General features: G+C 39.5%; 2 protein-coding genes across 5 annotated transcripts in view; one reads left to right on the forward strand and one right to left on the reverse strand.

The window, feature by feature from the left end:
• Positions 1-408: 408 nt before the first annotated feature.
• Positions 409-4,493, reverse strand: fkbp7 (FKBP prolyl isomerase 7). Its single transcript, XM_035604717.2, has 4 exons — positions 4,174-4,493; positions 3,700-3,851; positions 2,347-2,474; positions 409-1,340 (listed from the first exon to the last, which is right to left on the reverse strand). The coding sequence occupies exons 1-4, from the start codon at positions 4,395-4,397 to the stop codon at positions 1,179-1,181; spliced, it is 666 nt and encodes a 221-aa protein (XP_035460610.1). The 5' UTR covers positions 4,398-4,493; the 3' UTR covers positions 409-1,178.
• An 828-nt stretch (positions 4,494-5,321) lies between these two features.
• Positions 5,322-18,866, forward strand: part of glsb (glutaminase b) — a 45,559-nt gene continuing 32,014 nt past the window's right edge. For 2 of the 4 annotated variants that reach the window (XM_047337373.1, XM_035604712.2), the window contains exons 1-4: positions 5,322-5,759; positions 16,406-16,502; positions 17,161-17,282; positions 18,187-18,316. In XM_047337373.1, the coding sequence (XP_047193329.1) occupies positions 5,452-5,759; positions 16,406-16,502; positions 17,161-17,282; positions 18,187-18,316 (657 nt within the window). In that variant the 5' untranslated portion in view covers positions 5,322-5,451. The remainder of the gene's footprint in view (positions 5,760-16,405; positions 16,503-17,160; positions 17,283-18,186; positions 18,317-18,866) is intronic. The other 2 variants (XM_035604710.2, XM_035604711.2) reach the window with 1 other exon arrangement.

Below are 18,866 nucleotides of genomic sequence, written 5' to 3' on the forward strand. Positions count from 1 at the left end.
CATGATTGTACTGCATGTCAGTTAAATCCACCTAATCTTGGTGTTAAGTGCAAATATTTTCCACAAATTATACAATTTATTTGTTATCATACATCAATGGTTGTTCCTAAAACAATGACAACAATAATTTTGACGAAAAAAATCTTGGACACAAAAACTTGTAAACATCCATTATAGTCAAAAACAAGAGCTACTTCCGTGTACATTTGTTCATACTGAACTGGACTGGTGGTGTACTGCAGGTCAGAGGGCAGATAATTTCACATGAATGCAGCAAACTCTGTTGTTTACTGTTTGTTCCTGTGTCAGCATAAACCATCATCTCAGATTCTCACATGACAGTCATGTTACATTGCTACATTACACTTCCCATATTGTTGCTGCAAATTGAATGAAAAAGGACACAACTTGAAGGCAAGAATAAAACATTTTTAATAGTAAAATTCCGTTTGCAGGGAAGTAAAGGTTTTCAAAGGTATTGCTGATGTTCTTACTTGCATAGTTTAATACTAAATTGAGAGACTAGACTGCAGGTTTGGAAAATTTTGCTGGGGATGCCCAATACCTCAACAATGTTGTATTCTGTCAGCTTTTTAAAAGACAAAATCCACCATGAAAGACTGAGACTTAAAAATAAAAAGCTAAGGGCGATTACCCAGTGCTTTGGATTCTAGAAGTTCTATGTTTTACATTTACATGTCTTTGATTCTGAGAAGCTTTTGTCCAGTGCAACACAGCGGTGAGATACAATCCAAGCCACAGGATCTTAAGGAGAATCCTGTGATTCATTATTCAATTCATTATGATGGATAACTGGTCTAACATGGATAAAATGATGTCTCATTGTGATATTCACAGCTACAGTCAGAGCAGGAGAAACACATGTCAGGATTTAAATACATTCATTAAAAAAAAAAAAGCCATGACTTCTCTCAATATTCATGCCATGTAACTAATGAAAAGAGACAGGAGGAAGATATACACTTTTCTAGGCTATTTCTTTGACAGACCAGAATTCATGCAGAAGGTGGGAAACCACTAACTATAAGAACTGCTGCGGTGAAGTGGGCAGACCCAAAAAAACTAAACATGACACAAACAGACATCTAACAGTGTAAGAACCTCTGATGGTTGGTTCTTCCTTCACCAAACAATGACAAGAACAACTATTTCTGACATTAGAGCTCATCATGTTCATAAATATTATACTCCTTTGTGCTGATCACTCCATCTCTATCGTTGTCACTCTTGCGGAATATATCAGCCACAATCCTCTCAAAGAAAGCGTCATCGCGTGGCTTCCCTTCTTTTGCATAATCCAGTTTCAAATGTTCTTTTACCTGAAAATAAAGGAACATTTCATTGGTCACACATACAGAATGAACAGACATACGTTATACTTTTGCAACACCAGTCTAAGATAACAAGCTCCTCTTGTGCTCCTCTGGCAACATATCACAGGGGTGATAAATAATCCTGTGGTGTTGATAGCAGGTTGTTCACTTCTGTCGCACCTGTTCAATGTGCTGTCAACAACCCAGATAACATCATAACTATAAACTTTTTGGCAACAAAGCAACATTCTTTACATTTTGTCATTGTAGTATTAATAGTGGTCTGGTGTGCACTGGAGGCTTTCTGGATCATTTATTTGGTCAATAAAAACTTTGTTAATAAATTAATGTTAAAGAAATATGTAGCCAGACTACTTTCTTGTATATTATTTAACATACACAAGAGTGGCCTTTACTCTTTATGATATAAAGTAGGGAAGGTTTCTTTGGGATTTTTTTGTTTATTCTTTGGGATTTTTCTTAAAAAGCTTGTTAATTGAAAGTTATACCAAAAAAAAAGTAATACGGGTTGTTAGTTGAATCTGTTTCCAAATTTAGATGAAGGCACAGTGCCATCGAAAACATTTTTTGTGAACGATTGTCACAAGTCTGTTATCACCAAACAACTGAATTGGTTTGGGAAATATATTTATTTAATTTCTTTCCAGTAGCTAGATGACACAACTCTTATATCTCTTACAAGCTGTAAGTATTTCTCAGTTAAGCTCAAAGTCTCCTTACTTAAGTGCCAGTGATCTGCTCAGATATTTTGTTACTTGAACGTGTCACCTTAACAAAAAGACACCCTGACATTTTATTTAAATTTTGTGCTTGACTTATAAGTTGCATATCCCTAAAAACTATGTTACAACACACCACAGAGCATATCAGTGGCCAGATATAATCCTCACAAAGAAGTACAAGAATATACATAAACGAAATAAAGATTCTGCACAGCAACATAAAATAGGCCCCAATAGCCTTTTTTTGTAGTTTCAAAATTTTCAGTTACCTCTGCCTTTGTGAGTGTTTTGTCTTTATCTCGGTCTATGTCTCTGAAGGCTTCCATACTGCGTGGTCCCCTGGACACCATGTAGGCCTCCACCTCAAAGACCACCATAGCATTGGGCGGCACCGGATCTATTTCAGCACGAGGAAAAATAAACGCTGCACATCAAGATTCTAAAAAACTGCATGCACTAATGAAATGATCATTACTTAATTACTACATTACTAACTTACATTTTATCATGCTCTACCTTTTGAAGTTGATTTGACTGCATTTCAGGAAGAATGGGCGTTGCATTTTAAAGGAAACACATTTCCCTAATTTCCAAGATGTGGGACGAATAAAGGAAGGTCTTATCTTATCTTCACTGAGTTATGTTTTTAGACTATATGATTAACAGGTGAGTAGCAAATGCTGCGACAGGTGTGATGCCCTTTCACTTAAAGTTGAAAAAGAAAAGAAGACAGCTTATCATCAGCTCCCCCACCGCAAAAACAGAATTACACAGTGCTTTTGGTAAATGAAAACACACACTACTGCTGCACATTTTCAATGGTTTTACTGTTTGCTGTGACCACTGACACATGACACACTGAACATTTATACTAAAAAGTTTTAATTGTTCCATAATGTAACTGAAACCTTGATGATATTACAGATAAACAGAGGTTCGTCTGACTTTTAAAGGGAATTGGAGATGGCAATCTGATTAATTTATTGTCATGTTACGCCATAGAACACACCCATGATGAATGAAGAGACTAAGAACAACCCATTTGAACCATGCACCATGCAGGAAACTTAAAAAAAAATGCTTTTAAACAAGCAAAAGTGTAATTGAACTCGTCCTAAATGCACTTGCACCATGCACTGAGACCATTTAAATAGAGCCAAGAGTGAAAAGATTTCATTGAGTTGCATTGTGGGAAATGAAATGTAAGATCCAGCGTCTTTAAGCTTGACATTACATTTTTGCATCTTTTGCATGAATCTTAACAATTCTTATTTAAATTCTGTCTCTTGCAAGTCAACAAACTGAGCTGAGGTGCAATATTAAATCACAGCTGTACTACTTCTTTGTCATGTCATTTTTGTCATGCATGTGCATGTGTTTTGGCAGTGATGTGTGAAATAGACTCAAATTCAAGCACAGAATGATGGAATCCACATAACCTGATACACACACTTGCATGAATGGGTCAGGGTAATAAGTTGTTAAGCACTGACAAAAGTATATTTGAGCTGCATGAAAACCTTGAAATGACATTGTCTAGTAAGAGACAAAATACTTTTTTGCGAATTATCCAGAGGGGGATACATTGCAATCAAAAATCACTAACTGCTACATTTACTTACCTTTGCCCTTTTCTCCAAATGCCAGGGCAGGTGGAACTGTTATTTTTCGTTTCTCTCCAGGACACATATCCATCATCCCAATATCAAGGCCCTTGATGACTTGTCCCACGCCCAACACAAACCACTGAGGGTGCCCAGTTTTGTCTGATCGACTGAAACAGAATAAAGTCTGTCACCTTTCACACCAATAGGCTTAACAGGGTATATACTGTATGTTTTTGACTTAATTTAAGCTGGTATGGAAATCAGAACTAAGTACAAACCCCCATACCCATTAAATAACAAACTTATTATAGCCTATTGAAATGAAGAGCTTTACAGTTTTAAAATACACACAAAGAAGATGAGAAACCAGTCACCATCATCTACTCCAAGTTCTGGGAATAAGAGTAATAATGCCACGGCCTATGCCAAATTATTTTCATGCAGAGTTTCATAACCTCAAAACTGGTTTTCGAAGATAATAATACGAACCTGCAGTAGAACTGAGACCCATCTTTAGCGAGGAAGCCGTCGTAGTGGACGTTCATCAGGTCTCCCCTTTTACTCCTCGGAGTGCACTGCTCGGGCTTAAACAAAACTTCAACCTTGACCTTGCTGTCCAGCTCAGCTGCTGTGGCCCAAACAGACCACAGCTGTGAAGAGATAAAGACGCACATTGTCCAGGTTACTAGTCTCCACATCATGCCGCTGTGCATTCGTGGCAACTTCTTCTGTGGACGACGTCTACACAGGGTGGGAGCATACAGTATACGGGTGGGAGACGTGGAGCGCTGCAGCAGTGCTGTGGAGACTTCCTGTCCTGAGTTCTGTCTGTCAGGCTTCTCTCCTTCCTGGTGCGTACTATCCCTCAACTATAGGACGGCCCTGGTCCTTAACCCTTTTTACTAAGAGAGGCTTGTTGTGGGTATAGATGTATTAAAATATTATATTAAATAATATATAGTATTGTTATTAATATATCCATGGTTTAATCGGGGTGGACTGAGCATAAACTTTGCCTGACAGTCTAATTGAAGGGCAAGGATTCTACAAATACTATAATTTCCAGCAACCATTTAAACTAAACTGCATGGAGGGAAGTTGGAAGTCGGAGATCTAACTGAGAGAGACATAAAAAGTGCTGTAAAGCTAAAAGTGTCAACACTGCTACTTCACAAGTCTTTCAGTTTAATCACTGCAGACTAATATATTAAACTACAACAACGTCAGATTTTATGTTATATGTAACACAGGATTCATGAGCATTAAAGGGTTAGATTAAGTATCAGAGGAATTTGTGAAGGAAAGTGTGACAAAAAGCCTGATGGTGTGGCAGTAACATACATTTATTAAAATAATAATGCTAATCATTTTAACAGATAATTTTCAAGATTAGACGCATGAAATGTATAATCAAATGTGAAATATAACAAACTAGTCTGATACAGAGTCCCACTATGTCCAGACAGAAATAATTTCTTTGGAATCATTTTTTATAGGAACATTTTCTAAAAGACAGACAGTCACGAAGAAGGTCCAATAGCTAACTTGAGAGCCTCCTACGTCATCTTCAAAGACCGACCTCACCTCATTTCCACCAATGAGAGCGGCAGAGGCGTGAACGTGCGTCTATTTATTTCGGACCCCGGTAGCTGTGAGTCATCGCCTCCCAGACAGTCGCTGTGGTGACAAATACATACATAGTCCCATTCTTGCGACCGGACACACTTGGAAACACGAATTTCTCTCTAATAGCGCGACAGGATTGAGATGTTACATTTTAGGTTTTCGACAGTGCTGAAGGAGTTGTCTCAAGCCACCCTCAAGCGCCCCTTGACCGGTTGTAGACATAGGACCTGGTTACCGACCCGACACTTCAACTTCAGCGCCGTCTCCGTTGATGCCAGAGCAGCGTCCACTCAACTGAGGGTCCTCCATGCGGCTGTACACCGGCCGGCACTCCGCACCGCGCCCTGTGCCGCACCGTTCCGATTGTTCTGCGCGAAAACGGAAGGTGCCGTGGAGCTGGACGAACAGTTGAAGAAACATGGTGGCATCAGCGAGGAAGCCGGTGACAAGTAGGTTTCGAGTACTTTCTTGGGGGGATAAACTGTTTGACTGCATCAAGTGTCGATATTAGCTGTGACGCATTCAGGCGCACACAAGCGGATGTAACGCTTTTCGCTAGCTGTCGCAAACTTAATAGCACAATATAGCTAGTTAACTAACTAAATTTCTACTCCCTAACAAGATACTCACGTGTTGCTCACAGACAAAATAGTTTAATGTTAACACACAAATGTGTAACACAGCTAGCTAACTCAAATGGCCGTAATCTGCTGTCTCCAATGGCTTTGTGCCGAGTAGCTGTATACATACGACTCCTTCAAATATTGAGGGCAACTTAATTCAAAGTTAATTAGAATTTTTTAATGGTTCCTTGGGTAAGCATAGGTTTTGTAACGTGTTCCCGTAGAGATAAAACGCAGCATGGTGCAGCGATATAGAAAGTGAAACACGAGGAGGCTAACATGTCAAAAGTCTCTGAGGAATTCAAGTCACAGAATAGAACCAAAGCCTCAAAGGATGTTTGAATTCTCTCACTTTGCTGGTTGTAAGATTGATTAGTGCTTTGATGCAGGTTAGTCTGGACTAAGTGGCTTCCAGGGGTTTCCACTGTGCGTGACCTTCCTCCTGTCAGTGAAGGAGAGCTGCTTGCCTGCTGCTGACAGTGACTGCTCTCTGTCCCCTACAGCAGAACAGTAGCTTGTGTGTGGTTTCAGCTGTTTCATGTGACATCTAAAGTCAAGTAATAAAAAAATGTAACGCCTGCATTTGTTAAATGAATGTGTCGTTTTTATAATATATCATGAGGCACATGAAAACTAAGCTACCTGTCTATGTAAGTGAAGTGTATATGAAGTGTTAACAGTAAGTGATTATGGCAGAGCTGCACATTTTAAATATGCATTACTGTCTCCATCCCAGGACATCACACTAAGTCATATTTGTTGCACATCAACCAGTTTTTATTCTGAAAAAAATATTCGCAGATTTTTAAAAAACATGTATTGCTTTAAATCACTTACTGCCATTTTAATGGCCAGTATTCTAGCATCCAGAGAGGACTCTATACAAGGCCGGTATGACATTTTGAATGATTTTTTGACATTGACAGAAATTTATATTATTTTCAAATAATATAAAGAACATTTAGAATATTAGTAAATGTTGAATGTTAACATAAAGAACATAATTGAATTATTTTCTTGAAAAGATACCTGACTTCTAGATAAAATTAAAATAAATGCAGTCCCTTAAGTGTTGTTGATGGTGATCGTTTGACTGCGCTGTACTGATCGTGTTGGAGAGAGTTGTTCCTCTGCACAGTACACGACTTGGAGGATTCCACTGCACTTTTTGGTTCCTTAGTTAGGATATCTGTAAACGTGTGGGCATGAGTGTGGTTCTGGCTCTCAGCTGTAGGAGAGAGAGACGCGATGTGAAGCAGTGCTAAGTGGAGGACGCAACCCTGTGGGGTTCCAGTGGAGGAGAAAACACCATTTACCCTCACCCTTTGTGACCTCCCGGTTAAAAAGTCCATCAGTCAGCAAATCAGGCAAGCATCAATATTATGAATCCTCTTCAATCCGTCTGCTAACATGTGGGGCTGGATACAGTTAAAAGCAGAAAAGTCAATAAAAAGTAAACGGACAAAAAACATATTTAAAAGCGTCCCTGTCGTATCATCCACACCTCTTTGCCTGTAGGCAAAATGGAAAGGGTCCAACTTATGCTGTACAGAATCCAAAAGTGCATCCTTCACCAACTTTTCACTTTTTGGGGGTTTTGTTCTTATGGAGATGGTGATCAGTGCTGTCATTTTACGGAGTTTGGAGAAGAAGTGGAAGTTGCGAAAGTTGGAGCTCTACTGTTGCAGAGGGGAACACCGAAAAACGTATTTTTCACCACATTTTTAAACGTTACCCCAAAAAAAGATATCTGTTCAATTGTATGCTTAAAGGATGTATTTGTTTTACTGCTTCAGTTTGCCGCCGGACAGCAGTTTAAGTTTGCACTTTTTTTTCAAGCGTACTTCGGCCAACTTGCTACAGGAGTCGAAAAGCTGATTTGCAGAGTGATACGCTGATTCTCTAGACTGGCACGAGTTGGCGCAGTAATACATGGCCAAAGTACGCATGAATAATAAGTGCAAACATAAACGGCTGTCTGGAGGCAAACTGAAGCAGTGAAAAAAATACATCCTTAAGTGTATGATTGAACAGATTAATCTTTTTTCAAGCTAAGCATTTAAAAATGTGTCGAAAAAAATGTTTTTTGGTGGTCCCCTCTGCAACAGTGGGACTCTCGCTACTTCCACTTCTCCAAACTCCGTAAAATGACATCGCTGATCACCATCTCCATAAGGTTTACATATTAACTATGCATAAGTAACTCATACAACCCCACTTCAAAATCACTGAACTATCCCTTTAATCCTCCACCACCCACTATAGGTGGAACTGATCAAATAGATTTTTTAGGCTACATGGCTATAAGCCAGAGCAAAGACAGTTTCAATAACACGTACTACACAATACACAACATACTCATTAAGAGTAGAATAGACGATAAAGCAAGGTAGTGTGAAAACAGCGTGATTTACAGCTGGTCCGTCCATTGGGTGCATGGTTGTGGGTGTAGGTGGGTGGGGTCAAAATGCGAAACTCAAGGTTTCAAAACGGCAGTTCACAAACCAACAGGTGACATCACAGTGGGTTGCCACTTGCTTTAAACACTTTCTCTGACCCATGAAATATGAATCACAGGACATGAATTTTGAGAAGACTAAGTTTCCAAGGCCAGTGTCAGTCTGCGCGCCTGGACACGTGAGCACATACATAGGCTTGTCAGGCTAGAATTTTGCTTTGTTTATCCCATTAGGTGAAAACCTGTTTCCGTAAAGCTCAATGTAAAGATGTTTGTGTTGCAATTATATAGGAGGACTCTGTCACGCATGATGACTTACACAGCAAGAGCAGACAGGAGCAACATACCTACTTTCTACTGCAAGAACTTAGCCTGTGACATGGGGGCCCCTTTTTCAGGGTTCAGGGTTTTCGACTCAGCCCAGGCTCTGTAAATCGAAAACAAAAAAATGGCGCAGACCGCACCAGACAAAACACTGCGAGCGCAGTTTGTAAACATCACTCGTCATCACCTTAAGACCCGTGCTGGTGGGTGGCGCTGCAATTCTGCGGTTTTGGCCCTCCCTGCCACCTGAGAGTCGAGTTGATTCTTGGTAGGGATAGCCAATCACGTTTCAGTCTGCTACCAAGAATCTACTAAGTTTCTGATACGATGGCCAATCAGCGCCCGCATCATGACCAAGATTTGCCCGTCATGCTTCCAAGAATTGACCTATCGACGTTGAGGGCCCGCCCAAAGTCATAGTCGTTGCCGGCTGGAATCAAAAGTCACACAAAGCTGAAAACTTCTGACCAACAACATGAAAGTAAGTATATCTTTATAGCTGTTGGCAATACAAATACATTGGGTTATAAATTTACCGGTATATATCTTTTAATGTGGCTCGGTAAAGCTAACAGGTAGCATGACAGTGTCGCTACTGTAAACAGCAACTGTAAATGGTGACTGTAATGCCGATTTTCAGACGTAGTACGAGCGGTAATGTTTAGCCAGTTTCACGGTGATATATCTGCTAAGTTAACCTGCGTGTTGATGACGTTAACGAGCTACACACATGTATCCAGTGGAGTACAGTAAAAGGAAAAGTTGAATGAATAAATGAATGAAGAGCCAAGCGAGCAGACTGGAACTGTGTTGGAAAATACCGTTGTACATTTACTCAAGTGCTGTACAATCAAGAAGTACGCTGCTTGTAATTTATTTCAGTGTTTACATTTTTTACTAATGCTCAACTACATCAGAGGGAAACCATGTACATTTAATTGAATACATTTAGTTACAGCCTTATTCACTAGTTACTCTACTGATTCAGATGGTTCATACAAAATATAAATTTAAAATTATGTATTTTTTTTTATATATATTAACCTACTTTGAAGATTGAAATAGTTAAAATTTGCTCCACCTGTACATTAATGCAGTGTATTTCTAGTGTGGTATTGCTGCTTTGACCTCAGTTCAAGTTCTGAGTACTTCTTCCACCACTGGACACTGGACTAAAATAAAAGAAGGTGGTGGACTGTTACAGGCCAGGTCCCCTTCCCTTCTTCCACCACCCTTTGACTTGTAAAATCATTTTGTTCCAGGTGGGACATAAGCTGTGTTAAATACTATAATAATTGAGATGGCACCAATCACTCCCGTATAATACTTTGATTTATAGTGACACTTGGATGTTGTCTGATATATAAGCCAGTTGGAAATGTATACATAGACATAGCATAATACAAAACTGACATTACAAGATATTAATAACTGAATATAACTGTCTGGGAGTGATACACAACTGCCTTAAGTATGTGTTGCCAAAAATATTTTTTCCATCTCATCTAATAATTTCCTTTTTAATCCAGATGGAACCTCACTTCAGGAGATGAGCTGATGGCAGTCTGGACCTGACTAATTCAAGTGATGCAACAAAGGTGAAGGAAGCCAATAGAGGAAAGCCATGGATGCAACCTATGTCCCCAGAGGCAGTGCTGGATAAAGCACAAAAAAAGCTGTAATTCAGCACCATGGAGATCCAGCAAACAGTATGCACCTGCTGTGTTACTTCAAAATCCAGTTTGGAGTCGATCATGGGCAGACATTCAAGTGGGTGGTTGAAAATGCCTTGGGATATGCTGCTTACCTTGTGGCAGCCATGAAGAGGGACCCCACAGGAGGAAGCAAAGACTATCAAGACATGCCCACAATAAGGGGTGTTTGAGGGATTACATTGTGCTCTTTCCTTCTGGCAGAGTTGCCATTGCTATGAAGGTAGAGCAATATGCTGGGAAAATTTCTGCTGCCACCTCCCAGGTCTCTGCCACCCTCAGGCCTCTGTCACCTACCAGGCCTCTCCTCCCACCCAGCTTCCTGCCACTTCCTCTGTCCGCTCCCTACTGGTTAGGAAATGGCCTAAAAAGAAATGCTTGACCAGTACTGTTAAAAAGCACACCCACTCGTCTTCGTCCACTGAGGAAGCAGCATGGCCCTCATCCACCCTCACCCACCCGTCTTGGTCCACCTAGGCAGCAGCAGGGCCCTCATCCATCCTCACCGAGCCGTCTTCATTTACTGTAACATTTAATGGTCTGTTAATTCTTGCTGGGGGATGTATTTTTTGTAAAACTAGTTAAACAATTTTCCTTTAGAAGGGATTGTGGGTGTGGGGAAGACGTATTCTGTTGCGTATGAGTACCTGGCCTGTCGGAGATGCAAGAGGAAGGTCATCAGCTGGAGCCATTGTCTCCCAGCTGGACATTGACCACAGGAAAAGTTGAATGAATAAATGAATGAAGAGCCAAGCGAGCAGACTGGAACTGTGTTGGAAAATACCGTTGTACATTTACTCAAGTGCTGTACAATCAAGAAGTACGCTGCTTGTAATTTATTTCAGTGTTTACATTTTTTACTAATGCTCAACTACATCAGAGGGAAATCATGTACATTTAATTGAATACATTTAGTTACAGCCTTATTCACTAGTTACTCTACTGATTCAGATGGTTCATACAAAATATAAATTTAAAATTATGTATTTTTTTATATATATATTAACCTACTCTGAAGATTGAAATAGTTAAATTTGCTCCACCTGTACATTAATGCAGTATATTTCTACAGTGTGGTATTGCTACTTTGACCTCAGTTCAAGTTCTGAGTTCTGAGTACTTCTTCCACCACATGCAGTTTCCTACCTCACATCAAAACTGACATGTGACTTGTAGGTTGCTACTTTGGGCTTTGCTATGTTGGCCTGGGTGTGTTTGTGCATGCGTGTGAGTTGGGTGGGGTTATTTTTATTTTGTTATTGATTTTGCACTGTATTTCCTTTACATTTCATTTTACTATTTAGAAAAGAATGGTAGGCTGTCTGTTACAGTATTAATGTAATATTAGTGCATAGTATCATGAGGGCACCAGATCAAACAGATGGTGCCCAGAATGAGAGTTTGTTTTACTTATTTTTCAATTCAATTCAATTCAATTTTATTTGTATAGCGCCATATCACAACATACATTGTCTCAAGGCACTTTACATAGTGAGGTCAATATTACAATATTACAGGCAAAACCCAACAAATCCCACAATGAGCAAAGCACATGGCGACGGTGGAGAGAAAAAACTCCCTTTTAACAGGAAGAAATCTCTGACAGTACCAGACTCAATTGTGGGCGGTCATCTGTCTCGACCGGTTGGGGTGAGGAGAGAAATGAGGAAGAGAGGAGAAGTGGGCAGAAAGAGGGTGGGAGGAGAGACAGTAGGAGAGAAGAGAGAGAGAGGACAGTTGTACAACCGCTGCTTTAATCTCTACCAGACTGATACTTATAATTAAAAAATACAATGATGTTGTTGTTGTTATTATGAGTGATGATATTAATATTAATAATAATTATAACAATAATAATGACGGGTTTGGGTCCTGCACCTCTGGGGTCAGAGATACACTAGGAGAGATAGAAAACACAAACAGGGTTAGTGACATGTACTGTAAACATATCAGGGGATAGGGGGTTGTATAATAGTTGCTTTAATTTCTACCAGACTGATACTTATAATTAGTGAAAACTGACACTTATAAATGCAATATTGTTATTAATAGTAATAATAGTAATAATAATAATGACGGGTTCGGATCCTCCCCTAGTAGATCTGGGGACAGATCTACTAGGGGAGAGAGAAAACAGAGTTAGTGACATGTAATGTAGATACATGGGGGCAGAGAGAGAGAGAGAGAGAGAGAGAGAGAGATCGAAAAAAAAAAAAAGTGGGAGAAGGAGAGAGATATAAAGAGAGAGGGAGATGGAGAGAACGGGAGAGGGACAAAGATGCTCATGATATAAGTTCCCCCAGCAGTCTAGGCCTATAACAGCATAATAAATAAATGGTTTATTAAACACCTGAGCTGATCTAACTATAAGCTTTGACCTTGTTTACGCCTCAAGTTATTTATGTTACGCCTTATATATGATTGTTATTGTTAATATTGTTCGTTTTTAACATTGACATTGTTATTTATACTTATTTATACGATTATAACTATTATACGTGTAGTAGTAATACTAGTATCATTATTTTTTTTATCATAATTGCTGTTGAAGTAAAACGAGTTTGGACATTTCAATTTTTTGATTTGTTCTTCCTCTTATTGTTACTTAGTTATTATTTTCTCAACTTCACTCTCACAACTTTTAATATGTACACAAGGAATGAATGTACAAAGGTCTGAATTTAAACTAAGTAGATAAATAACAATGATTGTCATATTCCTTGGCTTCTTCGTCATCATTACGTTTAGCCACTTCACAATTTTATTTTACATTAGTTGCTCTCACACATATTTACTGGTAAACATCATTATAATGGATTGTAACGAGCGGGATTCGAACTGGCGATTGGAGGGCACAATTCTCATATTTGTTGGTACCTTACATATGGCCGATATCTTTGGCGTAGGGGTTAGTGCGTCGTACTCCCACACTGGGTACCTGGGAGAGAAACAAGCTTTCTCCAGAATTGCTTACTGCCCCTATAAGGCATATTAATATTAATATGCTGCGATCCTGTGCAGAACTTTAAGAACCTAGTCTTTACCTTGTGTCCAGGAAATTGTCCAAGTGTTCTGCTTTTACCAATGAGCAGTCACTGCTAGGCTAATGGCCTGAACCATCTGCCTGTGAAGTGGAAAATATGTTTAAATGTACAAATACAGAAAAAACAAGGTGTTTAAGACAGTGTTCGCTCCTGATTTGTTTGTGCAGTTTAAACACTCTGATGCATTTGCTCATTTAGTTGAGTTCACGCTGGCTGGAGACAACTGAGAATATCAAACAGACCGACCGCAGGATTATGTGTAATGGATATGTTAATTCATCCGTCTGCCTTATCATGTTGCAGTGGGCTGTCCATCAGTATTTGTGACAGATGAGGTTGCAGTTGGTCTCAAAACAAACCTTTTTTTGAGCTTCTGTGTAACAGTGATCATGCAGCAGTACAGGTCACTGAAACTGTCCAGATAATTAGTTGCTGGAGTTAAACCATCCATCTTGGCACAGAAAGGAACCTGATTACAGATAATAACCAGCCAGTGTTATTAAGCTGTAAATGCTTAATAACACTGCTTTGTCTGTAGAAATTAACTCTTCACGTCACCAAGATGTTGAGTGTTTGGATTACGGAAGTGGAAATATTTTAACAAACATTTGACAAACAGTCGTTAATTGCGGTTGCACAGGTAAAGTGATTTTTTTTTTCAATCAGTCCCTCCATCCTTAATTCAATATATCCGTTACCATGTCATGATGCAAGGTGTGCTATCTCTGCGCATCATACTTAATGTACACTTGTTTGTTGGTTGCCTTGTGACTCTGTTGTGTACCTGTTATACCTGACTCTGCTGCAGAGAAGTGCCGTTTTTAGTATCAGATGCCTGGCCAAAAACTGTCCCTTTGAATTAGGCATGCCTGGCGGGCACCATTTTAGTCCATCTTGGTTTGTTTGCTCATGTTCAGGCGCTGTTACCTTGGTTGTATGCAGAGTGCTTACTCGGGCAAACAGATGTTCCAGGGAGGAGGTGATGGAGGCAGGGAGGAGGAGGAGGAGGTGCGGACTGAATCCAGGAATTTCAAATTCTTATGTGGCCAGTGTGCAGCACATCTATCATATCTGTGAGATAAAGTAGAAGCATTACATCTGTGTAATGGGAAGCTTCAAGGCTTTTTATGGAAATTTGATTTGACATTTAAGGTTGTGATGAATAATACTATTAGTTATGTAATGCAATGTACAGTCTTTTAAAAAATAAGATGTTAAGACGGGACAATGCAGTTTATTGTGGGATTAATCTTAGGTGTAAACCTCAGTGTTAGCACTAGTCTTTGAAGGAAAAGGGCTTTGATTTGATGAGCAGGATAAACAGAAATGTGGCATTGAAAACATTTCCCAGGCTTTCTTACAGCCACTAGTGCAACATGAGGCTACTTATGAAGATGCACCGTTTTCACAAAACAGCAGTTTTCCAACAAGTGCTGCTTGTTTATTCCATGAGATCTTCAAACCATGGGGGTGTGAAAATTTGACCTGACTTGAAAACCAAATTTGAACACTGTTCTGTACTTCTGCGGAGTTTTCTGTACTGCAGAACATGCTGCTTTGTCACGGCCAGTGTGTGAACAGGATGTGATGTTGGTTTTATTAATCCAAGAACCACAGATGGCTGGGCAGAGTAAAGACAAGAGAATTCCTGGAATTCAGGCCTGGTCTAACACTGCTCCAGAACCTGCCACCAAACACGCGAGTTGACACATAGTTGGGCGGCATTGCGTGTATGTAATCATAATATCAGAAATGCATGACGAGTAACCATGCACTAACCTGCATTCACTGATGGTGTAATTTTGTGTCAACTTTTGCCTGTGTTCGAAAAGGTTTTTGAAATGAATTGATGTTTTCTGTGTAAAGCTTAATCCTGTTCCTATCCTTTTATTTAAGCCCATGACTTTGTGGATGCAGAACTGTTTCACAACACACAGTGAGTCATGTAGTAGTATGAATACATTAATAGAAGCCAACAGTTTCTGCAAATGATGCCCACACTAATTGTGTGTCCAGTGAACAAAGTGGGGGATAGCACTTTGGGTTGAAGGGAATATTGTTATGCCTCAATTTCTGTGGTATTTTGCAGATAGACACACCTCTAACGTGTAGCTGTGAATTCAAACCTGCATTTAAACCTTTGTGTTTCATTTTCGCTGGACAAAACGCCACAGAACACATTGGTAAAATATTCTTGTAAAGAAGTAAATCTGGGCTCTGTGTGTGACACAAGCTGTATTGTCTTCATGCAGCACTCTAGCCATCATACATGCTGTGTTGACAGTTTTAATGTTACCCAGTTTTAGATTGTAAATTGTGTGATTAATATTACAGGACTATGATCAGGATCTCTCTCTACTAGTATCAATACATTATCCCATTTATGTACCTGTTCAGCTTCAGGTCAATCATTTATCTCCTTGTTTTCAAATGTAAAACATAACAGTAATACAATAATAATACAGTTTTTTTCCCTAACACTTCTATAAACAAGGCTACAATGTTTAACCATAAGGGACAACTGCCAACAGGAAACAGTAATCGAGTCTGTTTATGCATAATGAAAACTTTGTTGTTCAAATACACACACACACACACACACACACACACACACCTCTGTGACTAATGCTACACTTGGATTGCATATTTCCAGTATGTGTCACTGAAATACCTCACTAATGTGATAAGACTGTATCAGCAGCTACAGATAAGCTCTGTTTACTCTGGCAGGACATATGGGAACAGGCTCAATTGTGGTTCGTGATAAGGGCAATTCTGCTGTGACATTATTTTACTTTTTGCTGCTTCTTTACTTCGTTGCTAATCCAATGTAGTTACCTTACGCAAAGGGATTTGAGGAGAGGTTACTTCTTAGAGCTCCTTCACATTACTGGAAGTGCTGTGTCTTTATTCATTTTTCTGTCTCTAACCTAGAAGAAGAAGTGCAGGCGTCTTGCCAAGTCTGGAGGATTTGCTCTTCTACACAGTCGCAGAAGGTCAAGAGACGATTCCTGCTCATAAATTTCTCACAGTGAGTACTACAGTTTCAGTTTAGCTTAGTGGTTAATGCTAATTTCACAGCATTAAAATATACACATACCACTGAACTACACAAGCATGAATGTGTCTTTGTTTTTGATTGTTGCCCTACAATACCAGTCAGATTTTAAGAACAACTCAATTTTTCGAGTAGTTGGTTCCTTACATGGTTAAATGCCTCTGTGTTTCTGAAATCAAAGCATTGAACAATTAAGCAATTGGACATTTTGTCTGGTTCTTTTCTTTTCTTTTAAGTCTTTGCTCATTCTCTTGCTGTAGGATGAAACCAGTCTCTTTGTTAATGTCAGTGTCTTATAGGAATTGTTTACATTAGCTCTCAAGGCTTCATTTAAGTTAATCAATGTCTTCATCCCTGTAAAATCACGGATTTCTAATATATTTACACGTTTTTTTCAGTTTTTGATGCCCTAAACTTTTTTCTTGTTACCTTTGGCTGTTTACCATTTACCTTTGTACCGTGTGAGGTTGTTTACTGCACTAGAACTGCCTAAGTTTCAATAAACCTGGGAAAATACTGAGCTCTAAAACTTTCGAATGGTACTGTAGTTTCTTATCAGTGTCCTAAATATTCCTTATAAGCTAGTTTATATTGACATACAGTTATATTTACTTTTATTCTATTAATTTAGGCACTTAAGGCCACGGGGCTTCGCAGTGGAGATCCCCGGCTGAAGGAATGCATGGAAACCCTCAAAGAAACTCTAAGGAACACATCAGATGGTGTAACTCTGGACAGGCACCTGTTCAAGAGGTAAGTCTTGTCATGTCGTGTCCTGTGTGGATGTTTTATCTCCATCATATACACCAAACATGGAAGCATTTTTTAAAATCACATTTCCCAAGTACAGTACAAGTGCTCACTTCAGCTTGAAGTACATTATGCAGTTTGATGACCATATTTTTTAAAGAGCAAATTCAAACATACTTAATTGTCTAACTTTGCTAATTGCATCAATGCAAAAAAATAAATTCATCAAACAGCATATGAGCAACTGTTTTTTGTGTGACTTGTGCAGGAAACTCATGAATGTGTTGCTCTATTCCTTAATGTAGTCACAATTATATCAGTGGTGTAGTAAGATATACTGGCTACCATCTATTTATGGAGACGTCAGAATTATTGGTGGCTTGTTATGAATCAAAATTGAAATATTAGACTCCATCCATCCCTGTGCTATCTTCTGCTTATTCGGGATCGGGTCTCGTCGGCGGAAGGCAAAGCCTGGCTTTCCAGACAGGAACGCTGTCGGCCACACCTCCAGCAGCTGGAACGGATCCAGCACGAGGATTCCTACACCCTGCTTAGCATATCCCAAACACAAAGAGAGAGACATGGAAGATTGGGCAGCGCCCACAGTCATAACACTCTAAACTAAAATCTGAGCATTGACTCATCCATTTCACACACACACGCAGTGTCCACAGTTCCTTACAGTTGGCAGTGTGGGAATTATAATTCATCACTATAGGGATTTGTGCTGTGTCATCATCAAATTATGAATATTTTATGATGAAGTGTCTTCGTCATCCATCCCTCTTAACAATCACAGAAGTTTGTCAGACTTCAGGGTTGCAAACTTAGTTGACAAGTAACTGTTCCTGTAACTGCATGCCGTCACAATATTTTAGCACACTATTTGTGGTTTGTCCATCAGGTGTGTCCAGAGCAACATTGTCCTGCTCACTCAAGCCTTCCGCAAGAAGTTCGTCATTCCAGACTTCCAGTCCTTCACCTCCCATATTGATGAGCTGTATGAGAGTGCCAAAAAACTCTCTGGAGGACAGGTGTGTCCTTAAATCCACGACTCTTCATAAGTATTATTTAGTTCATTCATTACCATCGATTTGTTCCGACAGTCTGCTTTCAGAGGTGTAGGTCAGTATTTGATATCTTATCCAAAATGAAAGCCAGCAGCACTCTGATCTGATGGAAAACCATCCATGTTGAAGGAAAATTCCACCCAACACATTAAAAGTCCAATGCGTGTTCCCGGCAACAGAGAGCTGGGTGCCACTTTTATGTTTTGGTGCAGGATTCTCTATGGCAGCAGCGTTCTTTGTGGTGAGTCATGTCATTTTAGGTGCTAGCTACAAAAATGTTCAGATGTTTAAATACAGAGAGCCACAAAATCATGAGAAACTAGAAACAATCTCGTCGTGGGATCACACAAACCACAATACGTGTCAACATGTTGTTGCTCAACCCATGAGTACTCAGTAGTCATTTATACACCTGATTACACCTACGTGAGGCCAGGAGAAGGGCTTATTTGTGTCTGGCACAGATGGGATTAATAACATAATGGACATCCAGGACCCTGGTATCGTGCATTTG

This window comes from Scophthalmus maximus, chromosome 14 (assembly GCF_022379125.1).
Source record: "Scophthalmus maximus strain ysfricsl-2021 chromosome 14, ASM2237912v1, whole genome shotgun sequence".
In the NCBI taxonomy this organism is placed as follows: Eukaryota; Metazoa; Chordata; class Actinopteri; order Pleuronectiformes; family Scophthalmidae; genus Scophthalmus; species Scophthalmus maximus.